Raw genomic sequence first — 16,016 nt, 5'->3', positions numbered from 1 at the left:
GGGAGAAAATCAATATGATTTGGCACAGAATGATTGCAACAGAGAAATCTGCTGTCTGTTCCCATCCAATGCAATTCGTCCAGTATCTACCCTTTCCAATCCATGTGACAGCATTTGATAAGAGAAGGGGACTACATTAAAAATTAAATCTACGTCTTTCATAATGTCCCATCAGATTTTTACATGAGGACATTCTTGGAAGAGGTTAAAACAAAGGAATAAAGTCAGGCTGTTATCATAATTGGCCTAGAATAAACACAATCGCACCTAACAGATTAAAAGATGTCTGCTTGGAACCCAGATTCTCTGGACATGTGGTCCAAACAGGAGACTTACAGGTGCACATGAATGCATGGCTACAAACAGCACGCACACACAGCCACTAGCAGAAGCTGCAGCCAAGCAGGGGCATGGAGCAATGGTTAGCCGGGGGAGGTGTGAACAAACAGCCTGTGAGCTCTCGCCACTGAAACAAACTGGACCCCCCCCCCCCCCCCCATGTCTATCTGGCGAATGTGAAATCACACATTTGATAGCCATCTGTAAGACACACTCTCCCATACCGTTTAGGTTTGGGCAGATTCCCATCAGACAAACACAGAGTTAGAAACTCACAGACATGACCTGATATATCAATGCACCTTGTATTCAGGAGCCCACGTGCTGAACAGAGGCTCACAGGCAGACATGCACAAAAATCCAGTCTCCAGTCTGGACCGACCCCTGGGAGGAAAGCAGGTAAAATATCACCGCCTGCTGCTACACGTCAACATTTTCAGGGTTAGACACCATTTGTGATCTCGGTGGAAGCGCTGCTGCTGCTGCTCTAATGACAAGATGGCAAAGCTGACCTCTGCTGAGGAAACATGTCACCCTGTATTAGGCTGCATGTTTCAACTCTTAATGGAAGCCCTTCCAGTCCCTCTCCCCAGAGGTATCTGAGACTCCCAAGTTCACAGAAATAAACTTTAAAATAAATACAATCTATTTTTTAGATGCCAAAAATACCTATTTTTTTCTCTCTTCTTAATAGCTTTTAGTTTAGTTTTTTTGTTTCTTTCACATATGAAATGGTTCTGGGATATGAGAAATGATCATCAGTGCTGTTTGCAGGATACATACTTTAAGAATGCAAGAAAACTAAATTGCATGCTTCCCCCTTTCTGTTCTTCCCTCAGCTCTCCCATGTTAAAAATAATAACTGCAATATTTTATGCTTCAGTTGGACTCAATTATTAATTTCGGGATTTGTCCCTTTCGTGTTAAGGGAGGATTGCTGGAGGACGACAAAAACAAATTTATCATTCAAAAATTATCACCACATGCCGTCACATTATGAAATATTCATCTTACAGTTCTGGGGACGACGGTCTATGTGCAGAAAAATGTTTGGATGATAGAACCACATTCTGGGACAGTGCAGTTTCCACTGAGCAATAATAGGAGATAATACAGAGAGATAATTTAACAGGGCTAAAGAGACACTAGCAGCAGACATACAGTAGGCTCGAGGTGCATTATGGTACTAAATGTTTGCTATACTTTCAGCGGCGCAAAGTTTACTCTCTTGATTTAGTTTGATATTAAATGGTATGCCAGTCGCCATGGAAAACTCATCCTTCCAATTATTTAATCTCCCGTGGCTTCTCTCTCTGAGAGACGGTGCATCCGACCAACAGCACAACGGGACCTGGAAAGTTGTAATATTCTCCTTTGCTCTAGGGAAGGGAATTTGAAAATGAGAGGAAAACGTCTTCAAATCAATGAAATCTTTATATTCACATGTCAAGCAAAGGATCTCTGCCATCCCAGATGCATGCAGCCAGACATGGGAATGGTACAGACGGCAATGTTCTGTAGAGGCAGCACTTAATCAAATTAAATCAGACTGTTGATGAGACTGTGCCCCGTGATGAGCTGGCGTCTCGTCCAGGGTGAACCCTGCCTCTCGCCACAAGGCAGATTAGCGGCTGTGGACGAGACGACCTCAATCGTCTCTTCTACTAGAAAAGGGATGGATGGGTACGACTGTAGAATCAGAATCAGACGTAGTTTATTGTCAATGAGGGTTCACAGACTATGATTTTTTCTCGGTGAAGTCGTGCAACATGTAACAGTAATTGAAACGTGTCCACAGCCACGTTTGTCTTACCTAAGTCACACCTGAAGCCTGCTGTAGGGACTGAAGGAGCTGCAGGAGAAGGATGTTTTATTTTTTTAAACTTTCACATTCTGTGTTTCAGATTTAACAATTTGTGGAAATATGTTTGTGTAGATTATCATTCATCCAGGTTGCGACAACCCTGAGAGGCTATGGAACAAAGACAGACTGGCAGCTACTGAATGAGAGAGTCCTGTTTATGGGACAGTTGAATAATCTTTGTCCACATGGACCCCCCCCCCCCAAAAAAAAAAGAAAAATGCATAAAATGCTGCAGCATGCATGCCGGGGCAGAATAAGAGCGGTGCAGCATCTACATTGGAGGTGCGTTATTAAACTACGTAGACGTTACAGCACAGACGACACCAGACAGTCCAAAGGTTGTTTGTTGTGATTTTATAGGTGATAATTAGTGGCAGAGTATTGGTCTGATGTCTTTAACGCGCCCTTCAGAGTGGAACAGGAGGCTCAACATGAAGACTCGTATATAGATTGTTTCTTTATGTCTACCTCTTTTCAGTTGCTTCTACTGAAATTGTGCAAAAATACCACGTTTAGTATCACTGTCACAAGTACACGTGATGAATATCTACCTCTGCATGTCATATTAGCACCCAATTACTGTAATGATCACCAGATTATGACCGAAACACAACTTGCCTCCCTTATTGATGCTGTCACTGACTGCATTCAGAGAATAGAGATGTGGATCTTATTCCACTTCAATTTGCTATTAAATGCAGCCAATAAAGTACTTGCACAACATATTCTTAACACATGAAGTATTTCCATATACAGTAAATTATAAATCACGACATATATGCATCCTGAGCATTGCAGCAGCACACAGGAAACTCATTATGACAAATCAGAGTATTCCAATTACATTTATTATAGTTACATACTCATAGAGCTGGAAACTGTAATGTTGAGGGACTGGAAGAAAGGAATGGAAATTAACTTAAACATTTACATTCAAAGAAAACACACTAAAATGACATTCTCATTCACGAGATCAGTAAAAGCCTCATCCTGGCCTCCTGCCTGATGCTGATGTTTCAATAATGAAGAATGTATAGTCATCATCAAGCAGACCAAGCAGATGCACTGACATCAAACATTTTGCTGATTAATAATAATAAAAAAAGATATTACCCACTTTATTTCATCAGTCAAAGATCATTTTAGTTCAGAGAACAGAAACAAGAAAAGGTTTAACAGTGTTGGGAACGTGCAGCAGCACAAGCCATGAAGAGAAAACGAACAAAGACCAACACGAAGCTTGACTCTCCCCAAGGGGAGGGAGCCTCGACGCTCCTCTTCACCAGCGCAAATAAATTCAACCACTATCCTAATGAGTGGAGGAGGAGTAAATCACACATCTGACTATGAAGCGAGGCGCTACTCTCCCGCTAATCTCACCACCAGTGTAACAGCTGCCAGAAACAGTAAGCTTCAGCTTCAACATGAGCCCGTCCCAATGGTGCTATATTTCATAGAGACAAATCTATAATTGTAATGACCCTTCCAATTAAAGAGAGCAGCAAGACAGATATATGTTCAAACATGAATAAAAAAGAACTTAATCGCGGGAATGAAAAGCAGTTTTGGACGAATAAAATCATTCTGGCAGATTTGGGCTGAGCCACAGAAAGAAAAACTTGAAAGAAAATGTACAAGAATTGAATGGTGGCAGAAAAAGGATAATAAAAGCTAGCCAGCAATTGGATTATTGGGCAAACATATCTTGAACTCGTCTTTCTTTTATGGCACTTGCCTAAGAGACCAGCGCTTGCTCTATTAATCCTGCATCAATGCTTCCCAACCATCAGCATCCTGAGATGTCTTTGGTTTTGTTGCGTCGTTGGAAGCGCGTGTCAGCCGGGTCAAAGCCTTGCTCATGAGCGCCGAAGACAGCCCAGCTGGGGGTCTTTGCTATGTAGTCCAAAGAAGAGAAGCTCTGCTGCCCCCCACTCTCCTCGTAAACCTTGACCAGCTGCTGGAAACGCTCGTAATCGATCCATGTCCACCACTCACCGTCTACCTTGAACTGAGAGAGGGACGACAGAAAAAGGCCGGTGGATGAGTGAGACCACACAAGACATTCATGAAGACTTCTTAAAATGACTGTCAAGACACCAGAATTAACGGATAAATGTAAAAATCTCTATTTAATTCAGGTGGAGGAGATAATAATGTTTTAAACTTGAACACTCTACTGGTGAATGAACAAACTCAATGTGTGTGTCTGTCCAGCTCGGATTATGAAACAGCATCATGCCAAACATGACACGATGAAAGGTTCTAGTCATACACCCAGATACAGGACGAGAAAAACACGATCAACCACTGCGGGGACACGAGATGTGCACGTCGGCGAGTTTAGACTCTTAAATAATGACGAATTTATAGACGTCATTAAGCAGACCAAACATTTATGGAGCATCTTGCTCACAACTGTCACTTCCTGTTAAATCGGCCTTTTTCTAAGTGGCTGAAAATTCACACAAGCTCACATCTCTACTGTTATCAATCACTGGTTCTCATCCCTTCACCAACTCACCATCCATCTTACTAAAGCGAGCTGAAGTGTCTCACCGTGAGAAAAAGCACACCGTAAGTTCAATGGGAGCTGTCCTCTCACAGCTGATGTGCAACAGAGTTTGATCTTTAGAATGACTGGCATGACGACGCTTTGGAGGGTTTTGCTAAGATGTAACTGGAAGGTCACGTTCAATGCCTGACGTTGTGCTTCAGCTCTCAGCATTGAAAAGCTTTTTTTTGTGTTGCTTTGACCAAACATCTTCAGAAGAATAACACAATTGGAGCAAAGAGTCACAATCATATCGCAGACTTCAAAAATGACCTTTTTTTTTTTTTAATTGTCATGAAAGTTTCATATTTATTTGACAGGTTTAAGATTTTCCTGCTGGAGGCGACGTCCTGAGCGGCATTAAGCATTGAAGCGCTAGCCGCTAGATGCTCGCTGCTGCTAATGAGGCCTGAGACAGGGCGGGGGTCAAAACAGCGTCGACGAGGAGTTAATGTTTCTAGTAATGAGAACAGATTATATTTGTTCACCCAGCATCCCAGCAAACAATTTCAGTCTCTAAGCAACAAAGCAAAGCTGTGGTGTCTGGGATGAGAACAAGACAAGACAGCATCTTTCACTGAGGATCACTGAGGATGAGGAGGACAGCTTCTTCACTGAGCGCCACAAGAGGTTCCTTCATGCATGAACACACACTTTTTTTTTATGGTCCTCATTTCTTACGCACAGCACATAATGACTGATGGCAATCCATCATTTTGACACATTGCAACATTGAGCTCAATCTACCATAAGTTTAGTTTATGAACATGATTGCATATAGACTCACACTGTGTGTGTGTGTCGTTATTTGGGGGCTGAAGGGGCTTTGAAGAGCTAAAAACTGGGAGGCACGGATTGTGTCTCTTACCACTCATGCATTACAATCCCAGGCCGGCAAACGGTGGACAACAATAACATTTCACATGAAACCTCAGCTTTTTAGAGAATGGCTGCCTGCAAATAAATAATCAGGCTGCAATCTGCAACGAAAACAACCTTTCTAGTCAATGTCTTCTTATCGATTAGTAGGTACACATATCGGGCCGCTGCAGGAAAATCCACCGAGGGAAAATGCTGCCTCCATGTTGTCCAGATGTGCAGTCAACTGGAACTGGAAAACAAGTGTGCCATTTAGCTATATTGGTCAGTTAAAGGAGGGTACTTGGGGAATTCCCAACAGCAGTAATATCTCCACACTTGGTGAAAGGAGCAACATATTAGTAAAAAACTGCGTATCTCTGTCTGAAAAAGTCATTTTAAAAATGGATGACTTCAAGTTGAGTTTGACAAATGCATCATGTCGAGCAGCAGCACTTATTTGTAAGTCAACATGCCTTTCTGGAAAATATCAAGCAATTTTACTACACAGTTGTCCCTCGTTTATCGCGGGTGTTACATTCCAGGACCGCCGCGATGGGTGAAAATCCACCAAGTAGCAACACCATATTTATTTCATTACCTTAGGCGTATTTTTATCTTTATGAACCCTCGCTGCACTGTTAATAACCCACCATCTACTGTATTACCGTTTCCCACACGCCTACAAACACTTTTGTATACAGTAACAGCAGTGTAATATATCAGAACTTTAACAAAACTTTCACACAAAAACGAGTGAAAAATAGACACAATGTGAACAACTCACGTTGAAGCTAACTGGATGAGCGAGGCGTCACAAGGGGGATGCTGGAATGCACGTAGGTGCGGCTCTTTGTGTTTTCTGAATGCAGATCTTATTCAATATGTACTGTACCAGTACTGTATTTTATATGTATTTTATATGTTGTAGTACTGTATATGTAAACACATATACAGTAAAAAATGCCTCGTTCCCACCGTTTGGCAGAATTTTGATGAATGCACAAAAATGAAGAGCAATTCAGCCTGTTAGTCACATTTGTATCTACATTTGATTAAAATGGTTTTCATTTTTAATTCTGGCAAATGCCTTTATGTTAACACTTTATTTCAGTGTATGTATGCATCTCTCTGCTGCTTCTTTGTTCTAGATTTTCTTGAAAAAAGTCTTTATTGATATGTCAAGTCTCAAAACATGCAGGGAGTGCAAACCGCTATTCATTCCTCTGACGGTGGCTCAGCTAGAGTCGCTAGTTAACAGGAACAGAGTTCCTGCTCCAGAGCATCAAGCTCTATTGGTGCTATTTGCCAGACTGAAAGCAGAGATGAAGAGAATGTGGACGTGAGAGTGCAGATGAAATACTGACTCTGCATACGGGAGGATGCTAATGAGTTAGCGTGCTGAAAGCAGCTGTACAAATGGCCGCTGTTATATTTGTTTTGGCAAGAGAATGATCTTGAGATGAAAAAAAAGAGACAAATGGAGGGAGGGAAAGAATGTAATGAAAATCAATTCAATCAATTCAGTGACGCTTTGATTATTTTCTTGTTGGTGTGCAAGAAAATGAAGGGATTAATGATAGGTGAACAAGGTGTGATGTAAATTCTCATGAAAAGAATAAATAAAAAAGAAAGACAAAAAGACATTGCGACATATACCGTATTTTTTGGATTATACGTCGCTTCGGATTGTAGGTCGCACCAGCCAAAAAATGCATAATTAAGAAGAAAAAAACATATATAGGTCGCACTGGAGGATAAGTCGCATTTTTGGGGAAAATTTATTTGATAAAATCCAACACCAAACAACATATAGCACAAAGAACATGCTAACACGTTTACCAAAATATCAGGTTTTATTCCGAATCACGAAATCCAAGGAAATCTTCATCCTCGGTGTCACTTTTGAACAACTCCCCCAACTCGGCAGGTAGACAAGACGCCGCTTCCTCTTCTACGTCGCTTACATCAGACTCGTCGTCAGTTGCAGTTCCAATTATTCCAGCCTTTCTGAATCCCGACAGGATGGTTACGGTTGTCACTGAAGCCCATGCTTTGTCGATCCATTCAATGACTTCCAGGAAAGTTGCATGGCGCATTCTCCCGGTTGCCGTGAAGCTGTGCTCTCCATCCGTCATCCACTGCTCCCACAGGTTACGCAAAACTGACTTAAAGCTCCTATTCACGGAGATATCAAGTGGCTGGAGTATTTTGGTTAAGCCTCCAGGGATGATGGCAGGTATGGAGTTGAAAACTTTTAATTTATTTTTTAACTGTGGTGTGATGTGCGCTCTCATGCTATCCATCACAAGCAGAGCTTTGCGTGCTCTAAAGAAGCCATCCGGTCGCTTATTGTAGCACTTTGTAAGCCACAAGTTCATCATTTCTTGATCAATCCACCCTTTCTCGTTCACGGCGACTTCAACTGAGGAGGATTGGATTTTTGGCATGGTTTTTCGTTTGAAAATGACCATCGGTGGCAGTTTTGATCCGTCTCCACAACATGCCAGCACCACTGTGAAGTGTGATCTCTCATGACCAGTTGTAACGATATTCACACTTTTTTGCCCTTTCTCTGCAACACTTCGGCCCATGGGGATGTCAAAAGTGAGGGGGACCTCGTCCATGTTAATAATATGATCCGGTGTCACGTTGTGATCACTTACATGCTTTTCAATGAACGCGCGGAAACTGTCAACCTTGGCTTGGAAGTCCGCTGGCAGTTTTTGGGACAGTGTCGTCCTAGCTCTGATAGAGAGGCGTTTGCGTTGCATGAAGCGGTAACACCAAGAAGGTCCTCCCGCAAAGCCGTTTATATTCACCTCCTTGGCAACCACCTGGGCGTGGAGACGCAACTGCACCGTTGACAAACCTCTCCCAGCAGCACGTTGTTCAAGCACCCATACGTGAACTCGTTCCTCCAACTGCGGCCACCTAGCTTGTCGCCCGCGATTAGCTTTCTTTGTTTTCTTCATTTCAGTAAGCGTAACCTCCGCTTTTCGCCAGTCCCTTACAAGTTTTTCGCTCACTCCAAACTTTCTTTCTGCTGCTCGATTGCCGTTTTCGGCTCCATATTTCACTATCTGAAGCTTGTAAGCCGCGGAATATGACTTTCTTTTCGGCGCCATTTTCATTCAGCCCTTCTAATTTGTGTTTTTAGATAACGGGTGTGACAGATAACTCTGAACCTCCAGAAACCGCGACAGATTCTGACGGGTCACAGAGTTCCCTGTAACACCTGTTATAGAAATGTGTAGGCTACTGTCTCTGCGCTCACAGATTTTGTAAAAAAAAGCATATATAAGTTGCTCCGATTTATAAGTCGCACCCCCGACCAAACTATGAAAAAAACCGCGACTTATAATCCGGAAAATACGGTACATGTATTTGTAGAACTCTCCTTTTCATTAGGAGCTACAGTTTGAGGGCTTCCTATGTTTAATTGCTATAGACCAGAGATTTTAAAGTGGGAGGCTCAAAGCTCAAAGGAGTGTCAGGGGAGCCTCTGTGAACCGAAGAAAAAGAATGCTGCCCTCATTATAAATCCTTTGTTGCCTAACTAGAGTATCATTTATGCATGTGATTTGGTTAGAGATACAGCAACGTTGGGGAATTTGTCTCTCCCACAGAGTCAGCAATTAATAAACACCTTAGAACAGACATTTTATTAGTTGCTTGTGCATAATGAAGTTAAACCAAACATTAATATTCGGATATCTAAAAGCCTCTGAAGCTGGCTTCTTACCTTGGTGTGAGCAATGAGCAAACAGTTGGAGTGCTCGTGTTCGCAGGCGATCTCATACTGAGGCAACATCTCAGCCAGCTGTTGGACGAAGGCGACCACCTCCTGGTGCCAGGGGACGTTAGCCATGGTGAGACTGCTGGCAGAGCTTTCCCCACAGTACGTCACTCCCTGCACACAGGATAACACATGATCAAAAACAAAGCACGGCAGCAAAGAGCCACAAAGTCTTAACCCCTGGATGAGCAACTCCAGGGGTTAAGAGGGAACTGCGTCAGCATTTATGGATTAGATGATTTACTCGATCGTCTTGTCTTTGCAGGTCAGGGAGGTCGTTGGAGCCTAACCCAGCTTGCTATGGGTGACAGGTGGGGTTCACCTTGGACGTGTCACCAGCACATCATGGGGCCACACATAGACAGGCAACCACTCATGTACACACTAATTTTGGAGTTATCAATTCCCCTACATTGCATGTTTTTGGTGGTGGGAGGAAACCGGAGAACCCGGAGAAAACCCACGCGGACAAAGGGAGAACATACCTACTCCGCACAGATAGTATTCGAACCCGGAACCTTCTTGCTGTGAGACGGCAGTGCTAACCGCTACGCCACTGTGCTGCTCCCAAGCCTCTCGTATCATCCTGAATTCAAAAGTATCTGAATTTTCATACCTTGAAGAAGCAGTTTGTCTAAGGAAACATCTGATATCTGTCTCTTCCTGGGATATAAGTGGGCAAATCCCATCTTTCTGAGCCTTTCCACTCTGCAATCATAAGAGCCTCTGCCTCTAGTTGTGAACTGAAGCTATTTCTTGGGTAAGTTAATCACATACGTCTTGCATTGCTGCTTGTAAATTCACCACACAAGCAAAAATAAACAAAGTGAAACCAATCTTCAGAGGTTCAGTTTTATGAGGGTAACAATGCGGCTCGGCATCAGGCCATGTTAAGGCAGAATTAACGAGGGTCCTTGGGGATATCAGCCTTGCCCGGAGGCCGGCTGAATAAAGATCAGCCATCCAAGAGTTAGTATAAATCCAAGACCAGGCCATGCAGTAGGACGGCGCAATCGGAAGAGATGGGAAAAGATCTTTGAGACATAGAGAAGGAATGAATTACCTGTATCATTAAGGATGAGACATGTTAGTGTGCACAGACAGAGAGACTGAGAGTTCTTCATCGCGTCACTAATGTCTTCCACCTTCAGTGGAAAACATAAATGCTGATCGTCAAGGTCCTCGTCACACTAAACATGCAGTACTTTCTTTCTTTCAGGCACCATTTCCTTCCTGACCAAACGAGACACCGGTGGCAGATAAGTGTTACTGATGCAACTCTGAGATGATAAATCACACAATTGGATTGAGGGTGCTAAATTAAATAGGCAAAGTATGCTAGACCATAGAAAAACATGGATCAATTATTAATGGGTCTGTGTGAAAGTCTTGCTGCTGGTTACAGTGGGCACACACACAGCTCTATTTATCATTTTGATCAAATGCATGTACAACACTTCAATGATTTAACTACACGCACACACACACACACGACCATATCAGAGTGGCTCTTCCACATCAGGATTAATCAGGGGAACCGCTGCTCCAAAACATTTTACTGTTTGAATTTGGTCTTTGGGTGTGACCTTTCAAATTGATAGGGAAACAAGGGATATGAAATGAGTTTACATTCTGTTACCGTGTCAGGAGATTTAAATAATTAGCTATAAATAGCTGTGGCTCATGCATAAATGTAACTGTATTATTTCACCTACTCTCTCAGCCTGTTATATGGCTGCCCAAACACATGACCTCACAGAGCGGATTTACCATTATAGTCGATCGAGACTAGAGAATGGTCCAGCGGCAGCCACACGGAGAGCTACAAGACTTGAGCCACTCATCCATGTCTGCTGCTTGTGATGAATACAATCTGCTGCAGAAAAAATAATAAGATGTTTCTGCATTGAAAACATATAACACAATTCTGAATGAACGTAATGATTATGCCGCCTGCCAGTGATTTGTTCTCTTTTAACAAAAATATTATACATTTGCAAATGCTCCTAAAAATTCCATATTTTTCAGACAATGTTTTGACATACCATTTAAAAATATACATGCAATTTAGTACATGCATGGTAGTAAAAATAGAAAGCCATAGAGATTATTTGGGCCATTCCACAGGCTGGGTGCTAATGCTTTGGTCATTCATTCGGGGCTAATTTGAGAGCCCCTGATATAAAGACAACCTCTCCAATTATATTGTTACTAATTCTTCCTTGTATGGACTCGCTCAGAACACTGATCTATCTAGTAAAGGGCAATATAGCATAATACTTAAAGGTTGGGATGAAGAAAAGTAGGAGATCAGTGAGATTAGAGAGGCAGGAGTGATCATTTATCCCAAAAGGAAAGAGACTTCACCTTGGTGGTGAGCCTTCACCTGTCTGAATAGAAAACTTAAAATGAGACCATCGACTGCAGGCCTGAGTATTGGAACATTCCAGATAAAGATGAGGCATCGGTCTTCCTTTACAAACAGATCAGACACGACATCTGGGAGTAGAGCTTCAACGCATGTCGCTAACGTTACGGAACTTTCAATTACGTTTTGACTGGGACTGAAATGTCAGGAAATACGTAAAACTTCAGTTCACTTTTTACTGATGTGAAAACATTTCAGCAGTGAATATTTGCATTGGAGAACCAGAGAATGTTTGGAACTGACTAAAGACCTGCAATCAGAATCAGAACTGGAGCTGAATGTGTGTGTTGCCTCCATCGATGGTTTTTATTGTGCGTATTCTCATTAGTGCCCAACTTTATCCTCCCCACAGTCAAAAAAAATGCCAACGAATGATTTGTTTAGATCTGGTCTGCTTCTCTCTTCAGTGATGGTTCACTAAAGTTTTTATGATATTTCACTAACATCCCCACTCTAGAGAAGCATGCGTCTACTCACAACACAGACGCAGTATCTCAGATCGTCTCTCCAATTTAATACTCTATCAACTGTCTTATTAGTGCTGTCCTCTCTCTGCTACAGAGAAATGTCATGTAGTACTAGATCAATGCACACTCCTATGAGAAATCTCTATCAGAAGAGCCAGCCAAGTGGCATAACTGTCCACATAAACCCTGCCATGACGCTTGTTGTTGATTACTTAAGCAGCAATAAAACAGATCACATCGGTAAAAATGGACTGAAATATGAACAGAAGGCAAAGAAATAAAACACAGTGGGAAGTAAAAGGAGATGAATGGCGGATGCGTGCGTCAACAAACAACAGTGAATACGCACATAAGATACCAGAAGCAGGTCATTCTTTAAAAAAAGACCAAAAACACACAGGTGATAGTGAAACAAATGTAGTTCAGCTCGAAGAAGAATGCATCCTGCTATTCGCTGACTATGCGTGAATCAGATATCCGTGACCCTAAGTGCTGCATATGATTTCTATTTCGTGCGTGCATACGGAGTGGCATCTCTGGAACTTGCTGCCCCCTTGCAGATTCAGATTTCATTCAGATTCATCCAACTAAATTCATCCTGCTAGGTGCAATTTGTTTTGACAGTTTGAACAACTCACAAAATCTCTGAAACATTATTTAAAATTTAATAATTACTCAAATTATTACAGATAACAATTGTGATAAATAGATCATTCAACACACTGTTGTTGTTCACCAGTCAGTCAGGATATTTTGTTTGTGTCACATAAACAAAACAGCTCATAGGTTTGGGAGATTTCATTAAGCAGGATCAGCAGACTGAATTCTTTTGACCTTACAAACATGAAGAAAGACAAGGAATGTAGAAGGTAAAGTTCTTCTGCTCTTGTAATAAAAATGATAAAAAGGGTATAAAAGAGAGAGATTAAGATCATTGAAGAATTAATGGAGCCGGAATGCAAGTATAAACAATAGTTTTCCCCTCAGCTAATCTCAGAATGCTTCGTTTTGACCTCAATTTTCAAAGGCGCTACATTGCACCCTCATTCTCATGAATTCAAGAGAAAAAAACCTGAATAATGTTAATAGCGTGATCAAATCAATAAAAAGACATGCTGTCTAACAATGTAAAAAAAGGAAAACACTTTGTAGAGCATTTGAGATGCTAATCGCAGAGCGTATGAAAGATTTTGAGAAGCAGCAATTTTAAAGATGACATTGTTGACAGAGGTTAAAGCAGCATGTTAACACAACGTGCCGACAACACCAAGTCTTCTTGATGGAATAACAAAGTTGCCACTCAAAACTCTCGACAGATCTGCAGCATGAATCTAATTCACAAAAATATCAAGATGTGCTAACAAATAGTATTTTATCCATTCCTTTTCAGTATATCATTGAACCATTCAGAAGCAGACTGTGTTAGTGAAGATTAGCTGGAGTTTGTGTAAATGTTTGTGCCAGAAACATCCTGAAAACAAAATTAAAACAGAAAGCGATCCTTTGTCTCCTATCTCCGGGCTCATTGGCAAACCTTCTCTGAGAAGCATAATTATATCCTGAATGGTTACAGGCTGCTTGCAACGTTTTTTTATGTGGGTTATGAAAGGATGCAAATACATTTTACTGTGTAGACAATGGATGCAAGCAACAAGATGAGACAATACAACCTCAGTGCGCATTTGTACAAAAGAAGAACTAGGTTGATGATTAATGGAAGATGAGTCAGCTTGTTAGTTTATGAATGGCAAAATACTGCCTGGCCAGCAATATTCCCCGGAGCACTTCATTAAGGGCAACGTGAACGACCTCCCCACGCACGCAAAGAATCCTGCTGCCTGTTGGCCCTTCAAAAAGTCCTGCTTGGTTTCCGTACCACATGCTTCAACTGCAAGAACATCTCATTAGAGCGCTGCTTCCCTCAGCTCATCGTTCTCTTGAGAACTTGTACGGCTGTTTTTTTCCTGGTAGTACTTAAAGCTCGGATGTGTTTTTGTAGTAAAGCTTATATTAATCTTAATGTGAGCATGAATGTAACTGTCAGTCTAAAAAGATGTTGTCAACACATTGATGCATTTGTGCAAAATGAAAAGCTTTTCGATGTGCGACAATTTTTCTCCTGAAAGATTTTGTCTCAAGGACAAGTAAATAGTCAGAAATTTAGAACCAGACTGTCAATGTTTTCAAATGTCATCGTTGCTGTGAGGAGCTCAGGATCAATTCTGTGGAGAGCGGAGCATTAACGGGTCGCCGCCTCGTACTTGTTTCAGTGACGTATTTCAGTTAACGTGAGCAACATGCGTTTGTTTTATATGCTTTATGTCTAAGATATTGCACTGGTGATGCCCCAAATGTACTTCGAAAGCTTCCTGCAGTAATGTTTGATATATTGTGAGGATTAAATACGCACAATTTGTTCAGTTAAAGTGCCAAGAGTAGTGGTTTTAATTAGATTTTTCCAGTCCAGGTACTGTAATATTGTATATACTATAGTATGTGAAAAATGACATGTAAATGCACTGAATGTAATGCTACCTGAAAAAGAAAATAAGAGATACTCACGGGAATGAAAAGCAACTGCGTGTGTGTTTTTTGCTCTGACGTTATATTTAATATTACAGATATTCTTTTTCTACGGGTCACCATCCCGGGACCCGTAACATGAACAGATCAACCAACAGGATGCTTGAGGCTACAACATCATTACTTCCAATGTTCTTGGATAAGGAGAATAAGCCCAAAGTGATCCTAAAATCTCCTGCTGGCTGACGTGTAAATTTGTAGCAGGCCATTCCCATTTGTGGTTCTAGGCAGCTGATTAAATCATCCAGAACACAAGTAAACCCAGACAGGAAAAACAGATGTTGAAGCACGGATTAGCGCTGATCTAGGAGGAGTGGGATCCTAGTGCAACAGGCCACTGGTGGAACTCGGTTAACAGGCAGTGCAGGTCTGAGATGTGCTGTGGATTATGACAGAGAGAAGGGGCGTCTTCCCTTGTGAGAAGTCAATATAGGAACAAATGTTTCATGAATGATAACTTTCCCTGTGGGACACCTTTTACTTGTTCTTTTGTCGTTATGGCAGGATGGTTAGGTGAAGGAGGAAGTGTGTGTGTGTGGTATGTGTGTGTGTGTGTGTGTGTGTGTGTGTGTAGAGCTGACAAATTTAGCACATCACCTTATCAAACCAATTAGCTTGTACCCTTGCAGTGACATGAAAACAGAACACGACTGAATCATAAACTGATTTGAACAGTCAGTGCCGTCTTTTATCTCTGACAGTTTAGGAAGGGAAAATTAATTGTGTTCACTTCATCTTTATAGTCTGTGGAGAGTTCGAAAGGAACAGGATGAACTGCACCAGATAGCAAATTAAAGTTCAGCTTTCACAGAAAGGACGCAGAATCCATTATCAAACAAAGAGCACTACAGTGTGTTTTTCTTTTTGCTCAAGGAGAACAATACAGGAATACAAAACACTCAAAAGTGTTTTTTTCAGTGCTTTAAAAGAATAGAACAAATATATAAACAGGATTAAGAGGGAGAATAAATGTACAGATGGGCGTTTTAAAGGCCACAGTTCATTTAACAAAAATACGGCAGCCTGTGATAGCGCTAAACATAAAACTGAGCAGCTTTAAGTATAATTGTAATCGCTTTTTCTATTAAGAGGATCTACTCCAGACAAAGAACAAATCTCAGCCCCCA

General features: G+C 41.6%; 1 protein-coding gene across 1 annotated transcript in view; it reads right to left on the bottom strand.

Moving 5' to 3' along the window:
• Positions 1–3,771: 3,771 nt before the first annotated feature.
• Positions 3,772–16,016, bottom strand: part of LOC137915482 (S-adenosyl-L-methionine-dependent tRNA 4-demethylwyosine synthase TYW1-like) — a 31,171-nt gene continuing 18,926 nt past the window's right edge. The window contains exons 15-16 of the mRNA XM_068758738.1: positions 9,358–9,525; positions 3,772–4,211 (exon numbers count right to left, since the gene is read on the bottom strand). Coding sequence (XP_068614839.1) covers positions 3,990–4,211; positions 9,358–9,525 — 390 coding nt within the window. The 3' untranslated portion in view covers positions 3,772–3,989. The remainder of the gene's footprint in view (positions 4,212–9,357; positions 9,526–16,016) is intronic.

Source organism: Brachionichthys hirsutus, unplaced genomic scaffold (assembly GCF_040956055.1).
Source record: "Brachionichthys hirsutus isolate HB-005 unplaced genomic scaffold, CSIRO-AGI_Bhir_v1 contig_1007, whole genome shotgun sequence".
In the NCBI taxonomy this organism is placed as follows: Eukaryota; Metazoa; Chordata; class Actinopteri; order Lophiiformes; family Brachionichthyidae; genus Brachionichthys; species Brachionichthys hirsutus.
Note: the sequence above shows the minus strand (reverse complement) of the source record. Positions and strands in the feature narration are given on the sequence as shown.